Source organism: Mauremys mutica, chromosome 22, assembly GCF_020497125.1.
Source record: "Mauremys mutica isolate MM-2020 ecotype Southern chromosome 22, ASM2049712v1, whole genome shotgun sequence".
Lineage (NCBI taxonomy): Eukaryota > Metazoa > Chordata > Testudines > Geoemydidae > Mauremys > Mauremys mutica.
Window position 1 is genome coordinate 14,069,212 of NC_059093.1, and position 25,246 is coordinate 14,094,457.

General features: G+C 41.6%; 1 protein-coding gene across 4 annotated transcripts in view; it reads left to right on the forward strand.

The window, feature by feature from the left end:
* ARHGAP32 (Rho GTPase activating protein 32) overlaps nt 1–25,246 on the forward strand; it is a 381,592-nt gene that overhangs the window by 197,220 nt on the left and 159,126 nt on the right. For 2 of the 4 annotated variants that reach the window (XM_044997056.1, XM_044997058.1), the window contains exons 4-5: nt 470–511; nt 894–978. In XM_044997056.1, the coding sequence (XP_044852991.1) occupies nt 470–511; nt 894–978 (127 nt within the window). The remainder of the gene's footprint in view (nt 1–469; nt 512–893; nt 979–25,246) is intronic. The other 2 variants (XM_044997057.1, XM_044997059.1) reach the window with 1 other exon arrangement.

Below are 25,246 nucleotides of genomic sequence, written 5' to 3' on the forward strand. Positions count from 1 at the left end.
TTGTTCTGTTCCCTTTTTATGCTCATTTGCCTTCCCTCAGCATAATTCAAACCAATGATCTGTGAATAGGGTCCAAATTAGGCAAAAACGGCTCGGCCCATCCTTATTTAAAGTGCTGGCAGATGGTCCAGAGCTACCAGCATTGGTCTGTGCATTCAGAGCTATCATGCTCTGATGCTGTTAGGGAAAATGGCTCTTTGTTCTATTTCTGAGCAGCGAGATGCTGTATCTCACTTCCCACTTATATTCCCGTGGGAAGAGTGAGCCGGATAAAGACAATCTCATTGGCTCACAACCAGAAGTATCTATAGGAGTCTGCAGCAGCTTCAGCAGAAGGAAGATCCTGTTGCAGAACCAGAGCATCTCCCTGTCAGCCATTGCTGTAGTTGGGGATGCTTGGAGATGATTGTGCCTCACCGCTGAATTTTAAAAAGCCAAAGGATAAATAGCATTTGTTCTGCACCCTCAGATCCATCAACCCGGAACTGATGGGCTGTGATGCCTTTCACAGGTAAAGTTTGACTTTCATACGTCTCTTGTGTCAGGCTGTTTACAGATTAATTTCCCCAATGCAAGTACAGGTGGAACAGCTTGTCCCTGCATCCTTCCCTATAGACACTGGCCTTGGTGGTGATGGAATGCACGTGTTTCCCTAAAAAGACAATGATAAATGTCACTTCGCAGTTTAGTTTACCTTCCTCACCAAATCCCTTTCCTCACTGCTTTAGTGCATCAAAATAAGCAGCACTGTATGTTACCTTAGCTTCAGGATGATGGATGGTCTTGGTCAGGCGCTTAAATGTAGATGGTCTAGCTGCATTTCATCATGCCACGCAATTCTGACAGTTGTTTCAGTGATGTGCATCTTATGGGTTGCTCTTGATGTACTTCAGGTTATCCTTTACCAAAGGCCACTTCCCGAAGATGGCAGAGTGTGCACATTTCCATTATGAGAATGTGGACTTTGGCAACATACAGGTAGGTTTCAGATTTCTTTTACATACCAATTTGGGTTGTGTTTGTCTGACTAGCTAACTAAGCTGACAAAGCACTGAGCAAAGAGCTCCAGATAGGTTTGCTTTGTTTGTTAGAGTGTCTGATAATAAGAAGTTGGAGCAGAAAGGGTCCCTTTTTGGGAGCTGGTTTGATAAACCGGGCTAGTTCATGCCCTCAGTTACATTTGTGCACTCCCTTGAAGTAAACGATAGTATATATTGCACCTGGGTGAGTTGATGGCAGTGTCTGTAAAGACTGCAATTGGCACAGAACTTGAATGTTTACAGACAACTGATTGAATAATGAGGGTGTTTTTCTGTGTGTGTGTGTGTGTGTGTGTGTGTGTGTGTGTGTGACCATATGTATGTATGGGAATAAGCATGTGTGTGCATATTAATGTAGCTCTCGTATACGTTGTAAGAACAGATTTGAGTTCAGGTTTCCCTATTCTGTTCACGTGACCCTAGGCCTGGGTCTTATATTCCAGCAGCTCTGCCCTCCTTAAGGCAGAATACAACAAGGGGCTGCCAGTCAGGTTGAGTTGCAGTCCGTTTGCGATGCCGGTTTACCTTCCTGTGTGAATCTGTAGTTCCCTCCAGGCAGAACCTCCCCTTATTGAACTGTACCTGAGACTTGTCCTGGACCAAGAAGCACTATCAGAGGCTCATAAATGGTACAAGCCTTGTTCTCTGCCTTCAGAGACAGAAAGCATCATTAATGCCTTCAGCATGTGCCAGCCAGAGAAGCAGCCTTATAGATGGAGGGAGGGTAGAATCCTCAGGCCACATCCCTTTGGCATCTAAACCATTTTCTTTCATTTAAAGTAATTTAACGACTTACTTTGAGAGTTGAGATTCTGCTTATGTGCATCTTCTGAGCCTCCGCTGTTGAATGTTCTGACTGCTAAGGAGTGTGACAGCAGTCGAGTCCCATGTGGGAGTTGATTTCTCAAAGGCAGCTGCTGTCAGGTCACAGGGTTGTCCCATTATCATTGGTTGGAGGGACAAGGTGAAATGGTCTTGCAGGAGATGACTTGTATAAAAATAAGTCGTCAACGTTCAGGATTTATTGTTGTTATTAGCACCTTGAGGCCCCAGCTGAGTTCAGAGCCCCATTGTGCTAGACACCGTATATGCGCACATTAGAGCTAACAGAAAAAACAGGCAAAGAGTGTGAGAGGAAACAGGCAGAAAGGTGAAGTGACTTGCCCATAGTTACATGGGGACAGCGGTGAATCAAGGATAGAACCCATAACTTCTGAATTCCATACCAGTGCCCTCTCCCCTCAACCATACCCACTCTCCATGCTATATGGGTACTCCATCTCCATTCTCATTGGTCAGAGGGAAATGTGCCAACAGGAGCAGGATCCAGTCCTTGTACTGCATTGTACTTCTGGAAAAGTGTGGCTATCTCTGCATTCCTACCTATGTCTCCTTTTATTTTTTCAGAAGTGACACTATTAATCTTTTAGTCATTTAAAAAAAAAGGTTTTGTAATGGAGTAGGTGCTAAGTACATCTCTCTCCATCTAGATTTATATTTTACTGCATTGTGCATTCCTCTGAGAATTTTCTTTTCTCTTTTGTCATTCAAAGATAATGAGTACCCGGTCTTCACAATGCATAATACATGTACTTGAGTGAAATTGCATCCTATTGCATATTATTTTTGCTTAAAATATTTTGAAGACAAATGATTGAATTGCATTTGTGGTTTAAGTATATATTGACTTTTCCTAATGCTGCAGGCACAGTTACAAGACTGATGACAGGGAGATGCTATCACAGTATGAAGTGAGATAGATGTGTTCAGTACAAATTTTCTTCATGTTGTTCTTCCAGTGAACCCGAATCCTGATCTAGGATAAAATTTTCAAAAATGAATTTAAGGCTTGTCTACATGTGGAGTTTAGAAATGTTAATCTGAATTCCCTTATGGTGTGAATTTAAAGTGGATTAGGTAAACGGAATTAAATACTTGTGTGGATGCTTTGATTTAGAATTAAAGTGCCCTTAATTTTGTTTATTTTAATTCACTTTGGAAGTGAATTGAGCTAAACTGATTTGAGGTCACTTTAATTATGAATCAAAATGTCCACAAAGGGACTAAATGCAGTATAATTAATCCACTTAAAATTCATACCTTTAGTTGATTTGGATGAACTTTTCTGAGTATCCTCGTGTAGACCGTAGGCTCCTAAGTGCCTACGTTATTTTTGAAAATGGGATTTTGGATCGCATAACGTAGGTACTTGTGAAAATTTCCCCCCATGGTTCTTATTTAGAAAACAGTTAAGCACATGCTTAACTTAACAATGGGACTACTCATATGCTTAATGTTAAGCCCGTGGTTCAATGCTTTGCTGAATCGGGGTCCTAATTACCTGCCCTATTCCTCGTTTGTGCCAAACAGTGACTGCTATTGGAGTCAAGCCGTACAGTGATTTTGTAATGTGAGCAAAAACACATTCAGGCACAGGTTGAGATTCATTGCTCTTGTGAACTAAACCACATTTGAGCCCGGGTCTCTAGCTATGAAAGATTAGGGGCATTATGATGCTTCCTTGGTAGCAGAAGACTGAGTATTAAAAGGCCAAAGAAGAAAAACAAATTAAAACCATTAGTACAGCATGAATATAGTTCCCTGCTGTAGAGAATCGTGTTGGATAGAGCTCACACGTCTTAAGTGGTGCATTTGTGCTAATAAATTGAAGGAGACTAGACAATAGGAGTAGGCTGGAATGACATACTTTTAAATGATAGTTTGACACCTAATAGCAAATTACTAACTTTAATCTGAAGGGCTAGTGGGTGTAATTTCCTTTGAAGAACTATTCACGCTTAAAATTTGCATAGCAGACAGGCAGTATTTTATGGCGACATCAGTAATTATATAAAGGTATCTAATAACAGTTTGGCCAGCTTTCAAATTGATTTTTAATGTTTATGTTGGCTGTGGTAGGGGTTTGGTGGAGCAATGGGACTTGACTGCTTGGAGGCTCACTTCTAGAGAGGCGGTCCTCTCTGTCTCATGGGATGGGTGAAAATGGATTTCCTCTCTTCTGACCATAGTGCTGGATTAACAAAACCATGCTCATTTCAGTATGATTTTCCTGTTGAGAGAGACCCAGGAGTGATATATCTGGCAATAGTACTAAACATTGATTGCCTGGGCGGTGCTGGTCAGCATTCATGTGGCACTAGATATATCCACTGGGTTTTAGGGATTTAGATGTTCAGCCCCCAATGAAATTAATGGGTGTTGGATGCCACAGTACCTAAGGAAATTCTCTAAATCATAGCCGGAAAAGGGTTTTTAAAAACTTTTCTGGCTACTTTCCATAGAACACAAGCCAAGTGAAATTTATTATACAAATGATGATGAATTCTTCTGAGGACTGAGTCACCAGAGGGCAGTAGAGCTGACCATTCATGTAGCCGCTAAATCCAAACAAGGTGCTACAGTTTATTGTTACTGAAGAACAAGCTGCATTAGTTTATTGGGGGTGTTATAAATAATAAATGGGTTTATGGATTGTGTATGTCCAGCCGATGCCCCAGCTCAAAGAGTTCTATGACACCAAGACCCACAGTTACAGGGGAATCTTGTTGCTGGATGAGTTGCTTACCATAGTACTCATAGACCAGGTCCCATTGTGCTGACACTGTACAAACACACCAGCTCTGTTCTGTCATTGCGAGAGGTGGCCTGATAGCTTTTACACATGGTTTATTTATGCATGTTCCTCTGTGGCTGGATTAGCATGTTCTGTCCCAAAGGCTGCGTGGATTAATGGACTGAGCACAGCCCTGGGTCCAAGAAACGTCTGAGTTCTAATCCTGATTCGACTACTTGCTTATTCTGGTCTCGAGAAAGTTAATTTAGCCTCTCTGTGCCTCAGTTTCCCCATGTATAAATAGGGATAACACTTCCCTACCTCATGTGGATGTACTAAAACTTACTTTGTTCATGTTTTCAAAGCTCTGTACAAACCTTAAGTACTATATGAATGTTAACTATTGTCATCCCACCTATCCACTGAAGAACAGGAGGTTCCATTAGTCAGCAGTAAATCAATAAAGAGCCTCTGAAGCATTGCCTTGCTTAGTAACATTTATATTTTCTTCCACATTGAAGCCATGCAGCAAATGCATATTCAGTCTTGATTTGAGGCACTGAAATGAAGGGTGGAAAAATCCTTTCACAAATACTAGTGCTATCATTAAAAAAACAACCTCACAAATCTTTCTGCAAGATTTCCGTAAGGCAAAATGTTAGCTCACCAGGCAACTAATGGAATTTATTGGCACACCCAGTTGGGATCAAAACTTTAGTAATGGGATGCGCTTTGTTGATCTCAACATTGTAAAGAATTTACTGGTATATTGAGGAAATAAATTACATTTAGTATTTCATTTATCCTACAGGTCTGCATCATTGAATTTTTAATTATATGCTGAAAGGTCAGGCTCTGCATCTGAAGAAGTGGGTATTCACCCACGAAAGCTCATGCTGCAAAACGTCTGTTAGTCTATAAGGTGCCACAGGATTCTTTGTTGCTTTTACAGATCCAGACTAACACGGCTACCCCTCTGAGGCTCTGCATGATAAATTTTTTTAAAATCTAACAATGGGTGAGCTTTCACAAGTCTGACTGGTTTTGGTAGGGGGAGGAGGGAAGATATATGTAATGCAGCCCTGTCTGGAGAACATACCTTCTATACCAAACGTTATTATGTGGCAGTCGGAATGTACTGACTCAGTGTCATTAGACTGGTCTGCAATCTCCCCCCTCCCCTGCTTAGCTCCTCTTCCCTTTCCACCCTTCTGGCTCCCTGTCTGTTAATTGTGATGTGATCCCTTGCACATATCTACAGCCCCTCAAAATTCAATTGATGGCACATGGCGAAAAGACTAGCAGGTCTCCTAGCCAACATTGTTTATAGTATTAGGCAGTAGTGGAAAGCACTGAGCTGGGAGTCAGAAGACCTGGGTATTATTCCTAGTCGTTCCACTGACTGACTGTGTGACCTTGGGCAAATCATTTAGAAATCATTGAGTGTGTACTAAAACACTTTAGTACACACTCCATTTTAAAGGTACACGAGTAGTAGAACGTTTAGGGGGTGGCCATTTTCAAGAGATGACTTAACCAAAATTATCCTGTCACTTATCCTGTTCACAACAACTCCACATTCCCGCATCACTTTATCTAAAACTGTACCAACTCCACTTCTCCAAAAGAGCACCTGAAGTTCATTTCTAAAAGCGACTTAGGACTCATTGACCCCGAGTAAAACCTAAAGCTTGACTACACACAAAACCGTGCAGTTTTAAACAATTAATAGCGTGGTGAGACACAGTCCTCCTAGGGTGGATGCAGTAATACTAGAATAAAGGTAAGTATATCAATATAGTATATTCTCGTAAGGCACAGAGAGAGAGAGAGAATGGGCACTGGAGGTAACTTTAATTCTTGTTAGAAATAAAATTCAATTTTATTCTTGATTTTTCATGCTCTTTGGTTGAGTGTGCATTAGAACTGCAATATGAACAGCTGAGCAGCATAATGGTTAGTCAGTAACATTTTTTGTTCTTTCCAAAGGGTTATGATCATTCTCTTTCCTCAGGCGCCCTATTATTTGACAGATTACCCCTTCAGGCCATATGTTCAGTGTGAATATTTATATACCAGCACAATGACTGATTAACTAAAACCCCAAAAGGGATTGCTGCGCATGGAAGGTCCACTCTCTCCCATCCATCAGCCCCTGGCATTGCAAGTGGTATAAGCGTATTATAAGTGTATGATCAGTGGTAGAGGAAGTATTTGAACTCAGAATCACTTCCTCCAGTCTAGGCAGCAGCTGCTAGGAATCTCTATTATAAGTTGAGCAGTTTTGCGGCAGAATGCCTTCAGCAAGCTGAGACTTTGGAGCCAAGAAGACATGCCACGTTTCTGCTGTGGCTGTAGTTGGAACCTGTAAGCGTCTTTTCCTGGTGCGTCTTAGGAGGCAGACCCTTGTAGAGATCAACTTGGTTCTCTTTGTGCCTTTCGTGAGCAAAGCCTGTTGTTAAGGGGTTTTCTTTGTTTTTGTTTTTAAATAATGTTCAAGGGGGAAAAAACCCCAAAACTTCTAAATATATATTTATCTAAGGGAGAAAAAAAAAATCTCCAAAGAGCGTGTGAAAGATTCAAAAGGAAGTACAAATGTTAGGCTTGAAATTCACTCTTAATCTTACATGCACAAAACAGCCTCTCTCTTCCTTCCCTTCCTAAAAAGAAAAGGGGATGTGCACAGTAGAAATCACACAAACAGCCATAATTCTGCCCTATATCATTACCCACAGGAGACTATAAGCCCAGGAATTTGCTTTAGGTTTTGAAAAAAATGTTTGAGAGGCTGAGCAGCAAGAATCCCTGTCGAGTTAGCAAGCTGTGCATGGATGAGCCCTGCTACTTGCCAGTCTGCAAAAGGGATTTCCTCTCCCCATAAGACTTCACCTTGCCTCTCATCCTCTCTGTGGTGCTCTATTCTGTTTCTTCCAGACCAAAGTCTCCTGTCCCTTCCATGTGCTTGCTTCCCTGTTGTGCTTCCCTTCTCAGTGGAGGCCATTGGAGACTTTGCAAGGTCTTCTTTGACAGCCTAGGAAATGAAGAACAGCAGAGCTCACAGTGAATATGGAAGTGCTTCTAATAACTAAATAATTCCGCCAGTGATTCTCCCAAAATTGGCACCAGCTCTTGCCAATGTAAACAGATTATTTTTTTTAAATGGATTTCTAGGCCAAGCTTCTGATGCCAAAAAAGTTAGGAAAATATTCAAGTAGTAAGTTCACCTCAGGTTTTGGATCCTTGTATTTCCCACATGACTTATGCAATTTGCCACAAACACCTCAGAAAAAGTCTACGCTGGAGTAAGCTCACACCTGTGAAATTTCAGCCAGATTGGTTTTCTTCCAGCAAATTGGGGAAAAATCAAACGAACTTATTTATGAAGGAAGGATAATTTAAATCGTAACTGTGCAATGATTGACGTCTCTCCATAATACAGTAAAATTGTTGCTAGTACCTGTACTTACTCTTCTGGGGAGCAAAGCAAATTGACATGTTAGGATCTTTGTCCCTCTCTAGTGGTTTGTCCCCATAAGAGGTTCACAGAATCTCTAGCTTCTGGAAGAGTTAGTCCTCTAGGTCAAGCCACAGTGGCTCATACTTTTAACTCCAAATCCAGGTTCAAATCCTGCTGAAGGCCCAAGTGGAGCCGGATAGGTTAACATTTTTTATATAGCCTTTTACAATGATATTTTTCCATCTGTAGGAGACAATCAAGTCCCTTCTGTTGTTGTACATGTGTAAATCCTATTGCTAGAAATAGGGTTAAATGGAATATGTGGGTCAGATTCTCCAGTGTGGTGGAGCTGATCTCACGGTGTTGCACTGGAGTAATTCAGAGCAGAATGTGGCCATCTTTAAAAGAAGTAAAGGGTGTTTCTGCTTGGCAGTTGAAGATATAGTACTGAAGTGTATATGAATCACCAATTTCATTCTGTTCTGGGTTTCTTTTGAAACCTGAGTATGTTTCCAGCTGCCTAGTCTTCTCTTTAAATGTACTGTATACAGCACCTCCTACCAGACTGACAGGTCCTGGAACCAAAGTGCTGCAAAACCTGTTTATCTTTCTCTTTATAAAAGAGGGATTCAGTTTTCTACCAATACTAAATCTAATGTTGTATGTGGCTACTGAATTCTCTCTCGTAGGAGAGGTTCACTCTGTTACCTTCACTTGGGATTAAATGCCTATATCTGATCCTAAATATCCCCTTCAGTTTAGCCCAAGTTGTTTTTAAGTTTAAATTGAATCACGATGCAGTGTAACCCATGAAAATTTATCACAAGTGAACAAGGAAACTTTAGCTGTTGAGTCATATGACCATAATTCTTCCATCTCTTGCCATGAATAGGATAAGATCATTGGCTAAATACTAGACATCATGAGCCCAAGTTGCAAGGTTTTTGATGTGCATCTGAATGTTCTCAGAGGATCAGGAGGTGATTTCAAACAGAGTTTTGGCCCACCTCTAATAAATATCTATATTTCCTGATGCCCATGTTCCTGTTCCACTTGGTTTGGGTACTTGCAGTTGGTGGTGGCTGAGTATAACAAATATTTAGAAACAGACATTTCTTGGAAAAATACTGCCAGACTTTTTTTTAATAAGATGGTTTATAGGCATATTTAAGACATCAAATCTTTCTTCCAAGCATTTGTAGTAGGGCTGTCGATTAATCACAGTTAACTCACGCCATTAACTCAAAAAAATTAATCGTGATTAAAAATAGTAATTGCATTAAATTACAGTTTAATTGCACTGTTAAATAATAGAATACCAATTGAAATTTATAAAATATTTTGGAAGTTTTTCTACATGATCACATAGATTATATTCTGTGTTGTAACCAAAATCAAAGTGTATATTTTTTATTATAAATATTTGCACTGTAAAAATGATAAACAAAAGAAATTGTATTTTTAGTTCACCTCATATAAGTACTGTAGTGCCGTCTCTGTCCTGAAAATACAACTTACAAGTGTAGATTTTTTTTTGTTACATAACTTCACTCAAAACCAAAACAATGTAAAACTTCAGAGCCTACAAGTCTACTCAGTCCTACTTCTTTTTCAGCCAATCACTAAGAGAAAAACAAGTTTGTTGGAGATAATGCTGCACTCTTTTATCTACAATGTAACCTGAAAGTGAGAACAGGCATTTGCTCAGCACTTTTGTAGCCGGCATTGCAAAGTATTTACCTGCCAGATATGCTAAACAGAAGTCTTAAAAGAGCAACACTCTGATGTGGAAACTTCTTTGGATTGTTATGGAGCAGAACCCATCATCTGCATGGACCCATGTCCCCTGGAATGGTGGTTGAATCATGAAGGGACATATGAATGTTTAGTGCACCTGACACATAAATATCTTGCAATACGGGTACAACAGTGCCATGTGAATACCTTTTCTCACTTTCAGGTGACATTGTAAACGAGAAGTGGGCAGCATTATCTCCCGCAAGTGTAAACAAACTTGTTCGTCTGAGCGATTGGCTGAAGAAGGACTGAGTTGACTTGTAGCCTCTACAATTTTACATTGTTTTATTTTTGAATGCAGTTTTTTTGGTACATAATTTTACGTTTGTAAGTTCAACTTTCATGAGAAAGTAATTTCACTACCGTACTTGTATTAGGTGAATTGAAAAAGAATTTTTTTTCTTTTTTCTCAGTGGAAATACTTGTAATAAAAAATAAATATAAGGTATTCTGTTTTGTAATTGAAATCAATATATCTGGAAATGTAGAAAACATCCACAAATATTTAAATAAACAATATTCTGTTAATGTTTAACAATGTGATTGATTGCGATGATTTTTTTTAATCGGTTGACAGCCATAATTTGTATCAGGATCAGGGGAGAATCGAACCCATGCTGTTTTCCTAAATCTGGGACACTTTGGTGAATTCTGTACCTTTCATTAATTGACTTAATTTGAATCTGCTGTACATGAGCATGCTCCTGCTTTCATTGATAACCTAGAAAATGCTATGCATGCAAAGATCTGGGTGAAATTTTTCAAACTTGGGTGCCTAAAATTTAGGATTTAAATCCATGTATTGAGCCCCTGATGCTTCAGATGTGCGGAACATGCACAACACAGATTGGTGTCAGTGAAATCTGAGTGCTTAGCATCTCTTTGCAAATTAGGTCATTTTTATTTAGGTGCCTAACTTTTGGCAGCCAAGGTTGAAAATTTTGGCCTGCAACATGTGTACAATTTCTTTTCTTTTACCACCAAAGGTATATGGAACTAACTTGAGCAGTTCTTGTTTTTTTTTTCAGCGTGCAGTGGCTATTCAATGACCTGAGTAAATCTTAAGAACTACTAATGCTGGAACTAGCCCAGCGATTAACTTTGGCAATGACCTACAATATTTGCCTTCATCATAAATCATCGTTAATGGCATATCACCGAAATATATATATAAAAAGTTCTAATTAGCGACTGGAGCATAGAAGTGTTGGAAAATTGTTCTTCGCTAAAAGTTAATGACCTGGAAAAACAGAAAAATGTATAATTAAAATATATTTTAAAAATATTTATAAAGAACCCACATACTCCAGAGAAGGAATCATTATTTCATAATGTTACATAGTTTGAGAGGCAATTAAACTTTTGCATATTTATAAACAATGTCACTCTTTTAAGAAGAACATTAAAAATACATTGAGTGACACTTTATGGTGTTTTAAAAATATGCCAAGCTGATATGTTTTTAATATCTAACAAACTTTCTATAGATGTGATCCCTGGCTTTTATAGTAGCAGGTAATATTTTCATTCTCCAGTGGAGACTTGACATGCTGGTGGATGTATTAGCTGTTAACTCAAACATCATTTGGAACATTTGCATTGTGTGTTTACTTTACCTGCTTGCATAAAAGACAGCTTATTTAGTTTTGCTTATGTGCCAGAAATTCTGGTTTTAACGACACAGTTGGCAGCTTAAGGGCCAGCCAGTTAATGCTGCTTTTAATTAGCTTTAGATTTCCAGTGGTATGTAGGTACCTTTATAGTGCACTTCTTGCTCAAGAAATCTGGCTAACAAATGGCCTAATCCTGCAAATTTTGTTCATATGAGTAACTCCATTCACATCATTGGGACTACTTGCTGGTTAAGGGTTATTCATGTAAATAAGGATTGCCAGATTCCATAGGTTGGATCTCTGGGGAAATTATTGACTAGCTATAGCAGTGTAATCTAGTTTCTAGGTTGTTTTCACTTTTAAAAGTCAGCAGTCCCCCCCCCCCCACTCAACAGTGTCATAATCCATTTTCTCTGATGTGTCAATCAAACATTGGATTGTGGTGTCACTGTAAAAACTGGAGGGAGGCAGGGCCTTTAGAATACCAAGAAGAGAGCTGCTCTTTGTGCACACACATTGATAATCTGCACCATACAGCAAGGAAATACGGAGAAAGAGGCACATGAGACTAAAAGGCTGTATTTATATATTGTACATTAAAATGTTTGCATGTATGCCGTGGGTAGGGCCCTACCAAATATGCGGCCATGAAAAACACATCATGGACCATGAAAGGTGGTTTCCCCCTGCGAAATCTCGTCTTTTGTGTGCTTTTACCCTACTATACAGATATATTATACAATACCATACCGTGCCACCCTTTACTTCTGCACTGCTGCCTTCAGAGCTGGGTGGCCGGAAAGTGGCAGCTGCTGGCTGAGGGCCCAGCTCTGCTGTCAGCAGCGCAGACGTAATGGTGGCAATACCATACCAGGCCATCCTTACTTCTGCGCTGCTGCCGGCGGTGGCTCTGCCTTCAGAGCTGGACTTCTGGCCAATAGCCGCCGCTCTCCAGCCGCCCAGCTCTGAAGATAACGACCCTCCAGCAGCAGTGTACAAGTCAGGGTAGCAGTACTGCAACCCCCTCTACAATAACCTTGCGACACCCACCGCCCAACTCCTCTTTGAGTCAGGACCCCTACAATTGTAACACCGTGACATTTCAGATTTAAATAGCTGAAACCATGACATTGATGATTTTTAAAATCCGATGACCGTAAAATTGACCAAAACGGACAGTGAATTTGGTAAGGCTGTAGCCATGGGGGAATCTCTCTCTATGGCGCAGCTATGAATTGCCGTCTTAATAGCTGCACATATCAGAGAGGTTGTTTATAAGATCTTCAGAGTTGAGCTCCAGGGTTTTGTTTTAGCTCTTAGAGATAAAGAACTGTACAGAACTTCTCAGGGTTCCTGAGTGTCGATATATGGGTTTTTGATTTGGGCCCTTTTCTAGATTTAAAATGACACGCACACATGACCATGGAGCTATATGCCAGAGGCATTCTTGCAAGTCTGCTGACTTTGATTTTTTCTTTGTTTTAAATATGATCTGCTTTGTTCCCAGTGTGCATAGGATGCGAAGGCTCTTGTTTCTGGGTTTTTCCTGCATGAAGGTTGTGACCTTAAAAGCCTAAGGGACTTAAGTATTAAGAGGCAGCTTTGATCTCTGTTATAGATTCCACAAGTATCAATTATCGCTCTCCCTTGCTCACTCTTACTTCTCCTTTTACTCCTGGCTATTATACCATCAAGTACTTAATTCAGGTTGCAGTCATGGCGCTAAAGACATTTGAAGCTGAATGCTCCCATTACACACCGGCTAGAAGTACAGTTTATCAATGCACTCAGGACTTGGCTCTGTGGCTCATATTGATGTAATATTTAAACTGAAATGTGTGATGCTACCTCTGCAGGACTCTCCATCTTCAAGCTTTCCTCTGCTAAAGCATTGCTCTTCTCTAATTTCTAACTCCACTAAAGCCCACATAACACATCCCTTGCTCCTGATAAGCAAGCTTCTTGGGGTTTTTTTCCTCTGCCCCTCCACCCAATTAACAGAACTTTAATAAACAGCTAATGACCTATCAGTGTGGTATACATGTTTTCAACACACAAGATCTACCATCTTACCACGTTGACAGACTGACGGTTCCCTATATATCTCCTCGCTATATGTTCCATTCTGTGCGTCCGATGAAGTGGACTGTAGCCCATCAAAGCTTACGCTCAAATAAATTTGTTAGTCTCTAAGGTGCCACAAGTACTCCTGTTACTTTTGTGGATACAGACTAACACGGCTGCTACTTTGAAATCAGTTCCCCAGATGACTTTTACAGAAAGCTGATTTGGAGAGGCTGAGTAAGAGCCTGAATTTGATGTGGTCAGGCACTGAGGTTAACGTGCATACCCTTCTGAAAAGCACCAAAAGCATTGATTCTCAGTGGTCAGGACATACGGTTTTTTTTAAGCCTCATTCAAAGACTCCAGCAACAGAGTAAACTTCTGCATCACTATACTGAGGAGTGATGCCAGTAATAATTCAGAAGTAAGAATGTTAATGAATCACCAACCAACCCCGTGAGTAATGAGCTATTGAAATAAAAATACAAAATGGCATATGCTTCAAAATGTATATGTTCATAATCCATGTGCCTGCCTTAAAATTAACTTTATTGGGTGAACGATAAAGCTTATTAATGTGGTCATAAAGCAGATGATCTATCAGAAAACCTCATTTTCAGGCAGTGTTTATGGTCTTGTCATGCCAGTTTGTGTTTAGATATTAATAAAAATCCTCCCAACTTGCTGTTACACTCACTAGATCTGCATAGCTGTTGAATGTGGGGCTTTAATATTGCCTTTTTTATTGCAAATATGAAACTTCAAAAGGGTCAAACTTTTACAAGCTGACTTAAAAATGATTGTGGGCTAAGTTCTTATTTATCAAATTTCAGCTTGGAGTGTTTTAAAACAAACAAAAAACCCAAACCTTAGTTTTACAGTTTGAGGTCTGATTACCCTGAAAATAGGACTTTATATTGGACGTGCTGGCCGACAATATATGACTTTTGTATGTGGTGAGCGCAGTAATAACTAATTACCGGGACAGCTTGAGGAGTGAGCATTAGGGAGCTGACGCCTGGGGGTCAGAAAGGTTTAGGTGTAAAAGCTGTGAGTTTTATCAGGATGGGGCGCTCTGATAAAGGAGCAATGGGGACCATAGGAAGCGGGGAGGGAAAAGGAGTGCAGGTAGCAGCAGAATCTGCTTCATGAGCTGCCAGCTGTCTATCTTGTTTTGTGGTTTGAAGTTGGATTTCATGTCACAGGTTTTTGACCAGTTTATAGTGACCCCTGGTGCTACTGCACTCACTTTGAATTATTAATGCATGTGCATTTTCACCATATTATTAGAGCTGTAAGTAATGCTTTGAATACACCGCATACTGGTTTTTCTCTGTCCCTTGTTTTTTACTTCTCCTGCTGTGGAGTCTTTGCATCCTGTTTTGAGCTCTTGCGAAACCCCTTCCCCTGTATACCCTGAGTCAGCAGCCATGTGGCTGCTTTCCTGTTAATTCCAGCTGAATGGAGCTTCCTGTAGTCCCCTTTGGGTGCAGTTCCTTAATCAGACAGAGATCGTTTCTGCTGGTCAGGGCAAAGCAGTCCCTGAGCACGCTGCTTCTGCATCTCCAAACTTGGGGAGTTTAGAAACCAGGACTGGAAATCAAAATAAAAGTTCTTAAGCCAGTATGCTAGTTCTTTTTTTTCTTTTTTTCCGACTGAATGAGTGATATACTGCCACCCTCTTCTCCACGGAGGCACATACAGTGTAGCTGCACTGGCAGGAATGTGTTTGTTTCTCTAGGTATTTACACTGCATCTGTCACTGTGATTTGAGTGCCTTCCATGTTTAAAGGTGACCTGGAAAGTAGAAAAAAAAATGGGTTTGTGTCCTGTTTTGCTCATTCCGCTTGTTTTTATGTAAGAAATTCAGGTCTTGTTCAGCGTGGAACTCCATGTCGCAGGAGGCAAGAGTCTGAATACTGAGCACTTGAGAGATGAGGGGATTTTTGATCAGGCTATTTAGAACTCTCTTCTTTTTGTTTGCACCCTTTTAACTGAAACGTCTAAGAAACGTTTGGCAGAAAGGACATCTTTGTGAAAGACTCAGCACCCCAGCCCCTCCAGTTAAGTGGTGAAAGAGCTCTTCCACCAGATCTGAGGCCCCCAGCTCCTCCAGTAAAACCCTGGAAGGGTCAGGCTTGAAGTTCCTGATATTTTGAAGCAACAAAAAAAAAAAAAAAAGGGGAGGGGGGAGAGCAGAAAAACCTAACCTCTTAAAAACAACAGCGAAAAGAGCAGATCCTTCTTAGTGAATCAAAAAGAAGCAAAAACGGACAGAAAAATATTGTGCAGATCATCTTTAAAGAATAAAATATCTTTCTTTTTTCCCCCTTATTGTTCCATAATCTTAGTCCCTGACCGATGTTAATCAGATTGGTAATGAGCACGGTATAAGAACCTGTGTTGACTAGAACAGAACAGAAGACTTGAGTCTCAACTTAGCATCTGTGGGAAAGACCCAGTTTGGTAACTTTAAAGCATGTGTCCCAAGCAAATTTTTTTTCACCTGATTTCTAGGCGTTTTTCTAGAGCTACATGATTGGAAGTTAAGTCAGGCTTGCTAACTTGTGAGTACGGCAAAATTATGTCTCGGAGGTCGTGGAAGTCATGGAATCCATGACTTTCAGAGACCTCTGTGACACTGAGGACCCCTCATCAGCCCAGCCTCTGTGAGCCGCCGCCTGCCGCCGCCAGCGACCCTTGAGTTGCCCAGCTGCTGCCGCTGGCAGGGGTCCTCCCTGCAGCAGCTCAGGCGCTGCGAGCAGCTGGGGCACCCATAGCTCCCAGCCACTGCTGCCAGCAGCTTCAGAGGGACATCGGAGCTGCTCAGTGGCTGCGGGTGGAGGGCCCCCCCCCCTGCAGCTCCCCTGCCGTCGTGAGCAGTCAGCTCCCCCCCACAGCTCCCAGCCACTGGCAACAGCAGAGGGACCCCAGAGCCGCTCAGCAGTGGGGAGTGAGGGGGGCCTTCGCAGGTCCCCAGACTCGGACGCTGGCAGGGACATCCCCCTGCCCCCCTGCAGCTCCCAGCCCAGCAGAGTGGTGGGGGACCCCTCCCAGCCACTGGGCAATGGGGTCCCTGCAGCTCCCAGCTGCTGCGGAGGGTGGAGAGAGGGGCAGCAGGGTGCCAGGTCCTCCCTCCCCATTTTGCCAGGGATGTTTTTAGTAAAAGTCAGGGACAGGTCACGGCTTCCGTGACTTTTTGTTTATTGCCCATGACCTACCTGTCCCTGATTTTTACTAAAAATATCCATGAGAAAATCGTAGCCGTACTCATGAGTAAGTCACATAGAAACTGTTTTTTATTAACAGGCATATTGTTAAATTAAAATCAGGTCCCTTAGTGCTTCATTCTTTTTATTAAAAAAGTCCTTTCTTCTCCAGAATGATGCCATGTCCTTCACTGCCTGCTGTGCTGCTGGAAACTCATCATGAGAACTATGATATTTTTAAGATTAATTATCCATAATTCCAGTTCTAGCCCAGAGAGGCCAAAAAATGATAGCTTCCTCTAATTAAGGCTGGTTTTGAAGCCCGCTAATTAGTAGTCTACCTAACTGCATCCAAAGCTTTACCACCTGTGGGTGTGATCTTGTCAAATGTCACAGGCGAAGCAGGGTTGGACTTGGTCAGTACATGAATTGGGTACCACAGGGTCTGATGCTGTTAATTTCCATAGGTCATGATCTTCCCTCGGAGTTAATGCTCAACCGATGCCCAAGCATGTTGCAGCTGGACATAATGGCCAAGATTTTCAAAAGTGTCTAGTGATATTGGATTGCCAACTTGTGACACCGTAAAGAGGTCCGATTTTCAGAATGTGCGGAGCACAACCCTCTGAAAATCAGGCCACTGTAAGGTATCTCAAGTTGGGCCCTCAGAATCACTGGTCACTTTTGGAAATCTTGGCCAGTTTCTTTTGGACAGACGATATAAATCAGAGACCCCAATCAGTGTGTTCCTTGAAGATCCTGGACCTGACTCTAATTTACATTAAGGCTCCTTTACAGTAAATTACGTTTTCACCCACTTTAAGGCTCCTTTACACTGCCAGAGTGGTGTGCCAGGAGCCTTAGTATATTCTCTAATATCTCTTCCTGCAGGTGTTAAAATATGCTGCTCCACTTCCAATTTTAGGTAGCTAAATTCTCCTTTCTTAAATTCAGTTGATACCGTATTCTGCCTAGTTACCCATCCTAAACTGGTTAGTGTTGATGTGAGTAGTTGGACAGCTTTTGTTAAATGCCACAGATGCAGGGCCGCCCAGGGAGGGGGGGCAATTTGCCCCGGGCCCCACAGGGGCCCCCATGAGAGTTTCCGGGGCCCAGGCCCCCGGAACTTCTTCTGCTCTGGGTCTTCGGCAGCAATTCGGCAGTGGGGGGTCCTTCCGCTCCGGGACCCTCCGCCGAAGTGCCCCGAAGACATGTGGCGGGGGGGGTCCTTCCGCCCCGGGACCCACCGCCGAAGTGCCAGGTCTTCGGTGGCAATTAGATGGTGGGGACCCCCCGCCGCCGAAGACCCCAGGCCCCCTGAATCCTCTGGGCAGCCCTGCACAGATGTGGCTGCCATTTGAGGGTAGGTGAAGTGATTCGTGTGTACAGTGAAATTAGTTATCTCAAAGGTATATGAAGTGGTGTTTGTGCCCTTCCTTGCTTCTCTCTGATGTATATGAAAGGTGGTGTTTTGGAGTGTTTTCGTTCTTATGTGAAATGTCAAGTCTGGTTTTTTACTTGGTTTTGCAGAAGGACTCATTGGAGGTCTTAGCTGTAGATTGTGAGCCTTCTTATCCCTTACTTGAAGGGGTAGTAATGCTGAATCTTTAATAATGACATTCTTTCTCCCAAGTTATTCTCAGCCGTGTTAGTTAACCCCCTCCCCCCCAAAATGTTTTAAACAGTCTGAATAAATATCACTTTCCTCTCTCAATCAGGTTTCACTAGCATAAAGATGCTATTTCTTCAGTCATCCAAAGATCTTTATTTCTATGATGATTTAAAATAAAAAGAGAGAAAGAAAATACATTTTTTTTAAAAACAGAGCACACACACACACCTTTAAAAGCCTTCTTTATATACCATAAAATACTAAAAAGGGGTCAATCCAGGCAAATTTTTATTTTTTCTTTGTAGCTCACTTTTAAACAACCATCTAAAGGGATGAGCCAAATCTTGTTGGCTTGTTGTGTTTTAACTAAAAAAAAATTAACAAAATTCTCCTGGAAAGCTGGGGGATATTTCAAAGTGGCTGCTTAAGATGTGCTGGGGGAAGGGCTGTTGTAGGTGGTCCTCAGTGTAGGATTCACACTGTGTGTAGCTTGTGAATTGCTTGGAGCATGTTCAGGATGAAACAGCTTCTGTCAGCATAAGTTATAGTAGTGATAGTATTTTAAACTCCACTGTCAACATAACATGCCTTTGAGTTCAACACATTAGGGCTGTAGCAGTAGACTTCATAGAATGCTTACACGGTGTCTCCTGATATGCTCGCTCTCTGTTGTACAACAGTCATAAATTGACTTAAGAGACTTCTGCAGTATTTGAATACACAAAGGTCAGTGGCTGAATATAGTCTGGCCTGCACATAGGAGTGTAGTTCTTTTATGTCTGCCACACAGATGGAGGGGCGTTTGTGTCTACTTTCTGGCTGAGATTTACTAAGTACCTGAAATTAATGGGAATTGGCCATCCACATCCGCTGGCTTTGAAAATCTCAGCCTATAAAAATGGTACACCTCTACCCCGATATAACGCTGTCCTCGGGAGCCAAAAATAGGTGAATATAGCAATATAGGTGAAACTGCGTTATAGCGAACTTGCTTTGATCCACCGGAGTGCGCAGCGTGACCCCGCCCCCCCAGCGCTGCTTTATCGCGTTATTTCTGAATTCGTGTTATATTGGGTCGCATTATAACCGGGTAGAAGTGTACATAAATAGGCTTGGCAGAACTTGATTTTTTTTTTTAAATAATTTTGGTGGATAACATAGATGTTTATTTTTAAGCATTTTTTTCTATTTTTATGAGTTAATTTTTCATGGTTGTGTAAAATTATCAGTTTTAAACTTTTTTTTATTTTAAATTTTCACATTGTGGGAAGTGATGGGAGGGGTTCAGACAACAGGGGGATCAGACAATAGTTATTCAGTGACAGTAGACATTGAGATTAAAAAGGTAAGCTTTATGACTGTTAAAACACAAATTGTCAAGATCATGTGCAGTGTAAGCAGCCTTAAATCAGACTCCAATAGGTTCTCAAGCAGCATTTTTCTCCACGGCAGTACTGTTATTTATTTGTTATTATGGTAACGTCTGAGACCCCAGTCAAGCTCAGGCCGCCTTTGTGCTAGGATCTGCACATATTTATAACTAAAAGGTAGTCCCTGCCTCAGAGAGCTTGCAATTTAGTTTAGAACAGGAGGACTTGTGGCACCTTAGAGACTAACAAATGTATTTGAGGATGAGCTTTGAAGTGGGCTGTAGCCCACGAAAGCTTATGCTCAAATAAATGTGTTCGTTTTAAAGGTGCCACAAGTACTCCTGTTCTTTTTGCGGATACGGACTGACATGGCTGCTACTCTGAAACCTGTAAATTCAGAGTAATTCCATTAACTTCAGTGATGTAACTTGAGATTTACACTGCTATAACTGAGAGCAGAGTCTGGTCCTCTGTGTGTCTTACAAGATATCCATCCACACACAAACATTTTACATATGTAACAGTTTCATCACTTTGGAGATATCAGGATGTACTCATGACATACTCCCACCGACGTCAATGGAAGAACAAGTTTCTGGAGATCATGCTACATAAGGGCAGGAATATACCAAAAATCTTTTTTGTAGAAAGCTCGATTCTGCAATACATTGACACTGCCCATGTAAAGCCTGTAGGACCGAGACCTACATATTCACCCTGACCTGTGTGTTGTAATACAAGATCCTCTTTCCCTGCACTGCCTGGTACCTTAATGAAGTGACATCTCTGAACATTAAAGATGAAGTAGAAAAGATTGGAACTGAATATTTTATTCTTCTGCCTTTGAGTGTCTTAGCGGAATTTCCAAGAGCAAAAATCAAAATGGAGCTTCTGATCAGACCATAACCTTTTATAACCACAGGTCGTCCTTTTTGTAGCTATTTAAATTCTTGCTTTGAAGCCAGCCATTTATGGGTTTGACACTTAGATTAAAGAGAATGGGTCAAACAGATGCTTGCTTTTCAAAGACCATTTATCAGTTGACTATTTCCACACATAATCCAATATATTATGCTTTTTCCTTGGCAAAGTTTTCCTCAATACTGAGGTTTCTCAGGGTTTTCCTTTTTCCAGCGTGTCCTTCGCTGTGTCTCATACAGAATTTATCTTTCTCCTTTTTGCTGTTTATATCTGCAAAACTGTCTATTTTTCCCCTTCTTGAATTTCAGAGCTATATACAGTATAGCGCTTTTGCCGTGTGAGATAAATAGTCTGTGGCAAGGCAAGTAATGGGGTGACGTGTGCGTGCCCTTGTTTCCTGGGGATTACAATGTCATGATTTCTTGTTGGAGTTTGTGTCTGAGTATGTAATGTGTATTTACATAAACCCATAGAAAAACACTCATGTTAACAGAGTGTTTATGCTCTCCAGTGACAGGAAATGTCAAAGTTTAGGTCACATGCCCCCCTCGTGCATCATGATACAGTATTTACATGATCACATGCTATTTCTCAAATAATGCAGTATCAGGCAGTTTTCTCTACTGCCCTTTGGATCCGTTGTGCGCGTTAGCAGGTCTGCAGCTGTCTACAGGGACCTAGCAGAGCCTCTCTCTCAGCCCCGTGTGCACCTTACAAAGTGCCATATTGTGGAATCCTCATTCGCCCAAGGCCAAGACTATAACAGGGTTCAAAAAGGAACTAGATAAGTTCATGGAGGACAGGTCCATCAATGGCTATTAGCCAGGATGGGCAGGGATGGTGTCCCTAGTCTCTGTTTGCTAGAAGCTGGGAATGGGCAACAGGGGATGGATCACTTGATGATTACCTGTTCCGTGCATTCCCTCTGAAGCACCTGGCATTGGCCGCTGTCGGAAGATACTGGGCTAGATGGACCTTTGGTCTGACCTAGCATGGTCGTTCTTATGTTCTAGCATGCATTTACCCACACAGATAATGCAACTGAAGTCAGTTGGGCTGTTTGCGTAATCAGAGCTCCCCGGGGTGAGTGAAGGCTACGGGGCTTTGGTCCCTTCTACCCGGGGTGGTGCCCCAGCCCTGAACCCCCCCAAACCTGGAACCCCTTCCTGCACTCCAAACCCTCCATCCCCGGTCCCATCCCAGAGCCTGCACCCCCATCCCAGAGCCCTGACCCCCTCCCGCACTCCAACCCTCGGACCCCTCCCACAGCCCCCTCCCACACCCTGAACCCCTCATTCCTGGATCCACCCCACAGCCTTCACCCCTGCACTCCAACCCTCTCCCCCAGCCCATAGCCCCTCCCACACCGCAAACCCCTCATCCCCAGCTCCTTTGGGTCACGGGCATCAAAAGTTTTCTTCAACTGGGTCCCCAGGAAAAAAGTTTGAAACCACTGCCTTAGGATATCTTGTGTTATGTTTTCAAGCTTTTCTTTGCAACCATGAGAGCTAGATTATAATTTTTTAATGAAAGCTGAGATTCTTGTGCAATCACATGACATGTAGAGCTGGGGCTCTAAAAAACCATCAGATACTGTAAGACTGGTGATAAAATCATCAGAATTGGTCACACTGAATGTAAGGGCCATTCCATATTATGCCACCCGTACTCCCTCTGTTGGTTTCCAATCTGTTTGTTTCCAGTCTGGAGCAAAGTATCAGACATTCACAATTTAAGAACACAAGATAGTTAGGCTCAAATGGAACATATAGTTTTCAGCAAAGTCCTTTTTATTTTTTTTTAACTGAGCTTCTTCTCTGGGTTGGCTAAGCAAGACAAGCAAATCACTCAACTCAGTGTCCAATAGTGGCTTGGCTGGAATAGAACTCAGGAGGCACCATGGTACCAGGACTTTGAGCATCTCTGTTTTTTGTAATTTCCAAGAGAAATTCTAGCACCAGCTGCAGCAGTATAAATCCAGAGTGACCCTATTAAAATCGATAGTTACTCCAAATTGGTACGAACAGAACTTAGCCTTTACTCTCTTCCTTTCTCTCTTTCTCGCTCTTATTCCTTTTTAAAAAACAATTACTGTGCAGCATTAGCATAATTACTGTAAATGTGCTAATAGGCATAACTACAGCTACACAATGTATTCTGTAATAACGTCTTTTCATGTATTGAGGCTAATTTCTTCAAATGATAGAAGTGCTGTAAATGTCGTTGGATGTGTTTATCATAAATACACAAAGGCCTCGCTAGGACATCTAATTGCGTTGTGTAACTATGTAATTATGACATAATGTAAAATCTCTTATAGAAATATAGTGGAGGGGGGAAAAGTGTGCTGCAACTGGGAGACTTTTTAAGTGCCGTGCCAGCTGATTTGTCTTCATCCTAAAACTAGCATAAATGTCTAACTTGCATTGTAAACGAACACTTGATTTTTAAAGAGTGAGGGCTTGATCTTCAGAGGCACTAAATATCCCAATTCTGGTTACAGTCAACAGGAACTGTACGTGGTTGGGACTGAAGCTCATAAGAATGAGAGGGGCTTTCTGCAGGGAATTTTAATTCTTCAGTGGAAATTCAAGTACTGAAATATTTTGGTTTTGGGCATTCTGTTTTTCAAAATAAATAAATAATACATTTTGCATAGAAGCAGACACGTTTTATGGGAAAAAAATGGTTTTGTTGGAAAACTTTCAGTTCGCCCTATATAAGCACATTTGAAAATCAGTTCCATTTTAAAAGCTTCAGTGGGGCTTCGTATGGATACAGTGGGTCTGAGCTAGCCAATCCGAATGCATGTTCAGGGCCTAATATTAGGCATGGTGCAAAGAGTGAGGGTAGGTAGCAAATTGGGTGATGAGGGAAATGGGCTGTAGCCAGACATAACAAGGTTATTTCTTGGTGGTATAATATATTCCATCTTCTGTTTATAATTTAAGTGCTGTAGCAATCAAAATTCATAAACAGTCCATTAATACCTCAGTATGTTTAGTTGAAAAACATAAGTTGACACACACAAAAAAGGAAAAATGTGTGTGTCACTTGAAAATAAGTGACATTTTTATCTGTGAATTTCATTTAATTCATTTTTATCTGTCAACATTAATACAAGATTTTTTTAAACCAAACCCTTTGTTGCGTGTGAATAATGAACTACCTAAAAAACCATAAATGGCACACCATTAGGGTCTGATCTGACATTTACACATGTAAGCGACTTTTCCTGTTGACTTAAGTCGGGTTACTCATGTGTGTAAGTATTATCAGTAAGAGGCTCTTACGAAGTACCACAGCTATAGCAAGAAGTTTGTTCAGCACAAACCCTGCTATTTTCTGCTTCCTGTTGTGTGTCCCCAGCACACATTACAAATGGGAAGAGAGTCTTATGGCTTTATTTTGTCTAGCGATGCACTGTGCTGATGGATGGATTGTCTGTGTCCCAAATCTACTGATTAAGGATGATGAATCATCTTTGTGTTTCCTATGTAAATGTTATAACTCTGGTATTAATGGCTGAGAGAACCAGTGCAGGAAACATTTGGGTAAGGTATTGGAAATCTTGTTTAATGGTTTAAAAAGAAGGGGAGAGGGGAGACAGAATTTCTCTAGATACATGTTGTATTGTCTCTAAGCTTGGAGTTAGAGCAGGGGCTTTGTGCTCTGCTCTTCGACCATTTTCATGTGTGTTTTCTCTTAGCATAGAAGCAATGAGACCGAGCTAGTTGTGCTCTCCAGAGACCACTGGAAGAGAGAGCCCTGCTTGCTTTGTCTTTTACTTGACCTAATTTCTTTCTAGAGGTGAAGAAGACTAGAGCCGTATTAGTAGTTTTCAGGGTCTCTTGGTGCCTGACACACAAATCTCTATTACAGGGGTGTGTCTGGGCTGGTAGTGATATCAACAAGAGGTGGCACTGGATAAGGGTCAGTGGGATGCAAAGTTCAGGGACAAGTTTTTGGCAACATTGCCCATTAGGGGTGTCATCCAAAGCCCATTAAACTCATTGAGAATCTTTCCACTGAGTTCATTGGTTTTGATGAGGCCCTGAAGGCATGTGGCATGGTGGGAGGAACTCGGAGCTGGAATTGAGGGCGCCCTCAGGTCTAAGCCAAGCTCTGCCACTGACTCACCGCATGGCCTTGGGCAAGTCACTTGACTTCTGTCTCAGTATCCCCAACTTTAAAATTGGTGCCCAGCTCATAGGGGTGATACGAGGATTCATTAGATAACGATGGTGCAGTGCTGTCAACATGTCCAGTCCTGTATACTGATGAAGTGTAATTATTTTGATATTTCATTCCACTTGTTTCAGTCCCACTGTTGTCAGATTATTCTTTCAGTCACACCTCTACCTGTAAGAAAACAGGTCTTGGTGGCGTTGGGGAGCAGAACAGGGCACAGTTTGCCCTGCAGATTCTTTGATAGTGATAGCCCAGCTGGACATTCAGAGCACAGGGCAAATATGTGGTGCTGGAAGTGTGTGTGTGTGTGTGTGTGTGTGTGTAGACACACAGGAAATATGGGGCTCTTATGCCATTTTCACATAGTCACATTTTTGGGTAGAATTGCAATTCAGCCC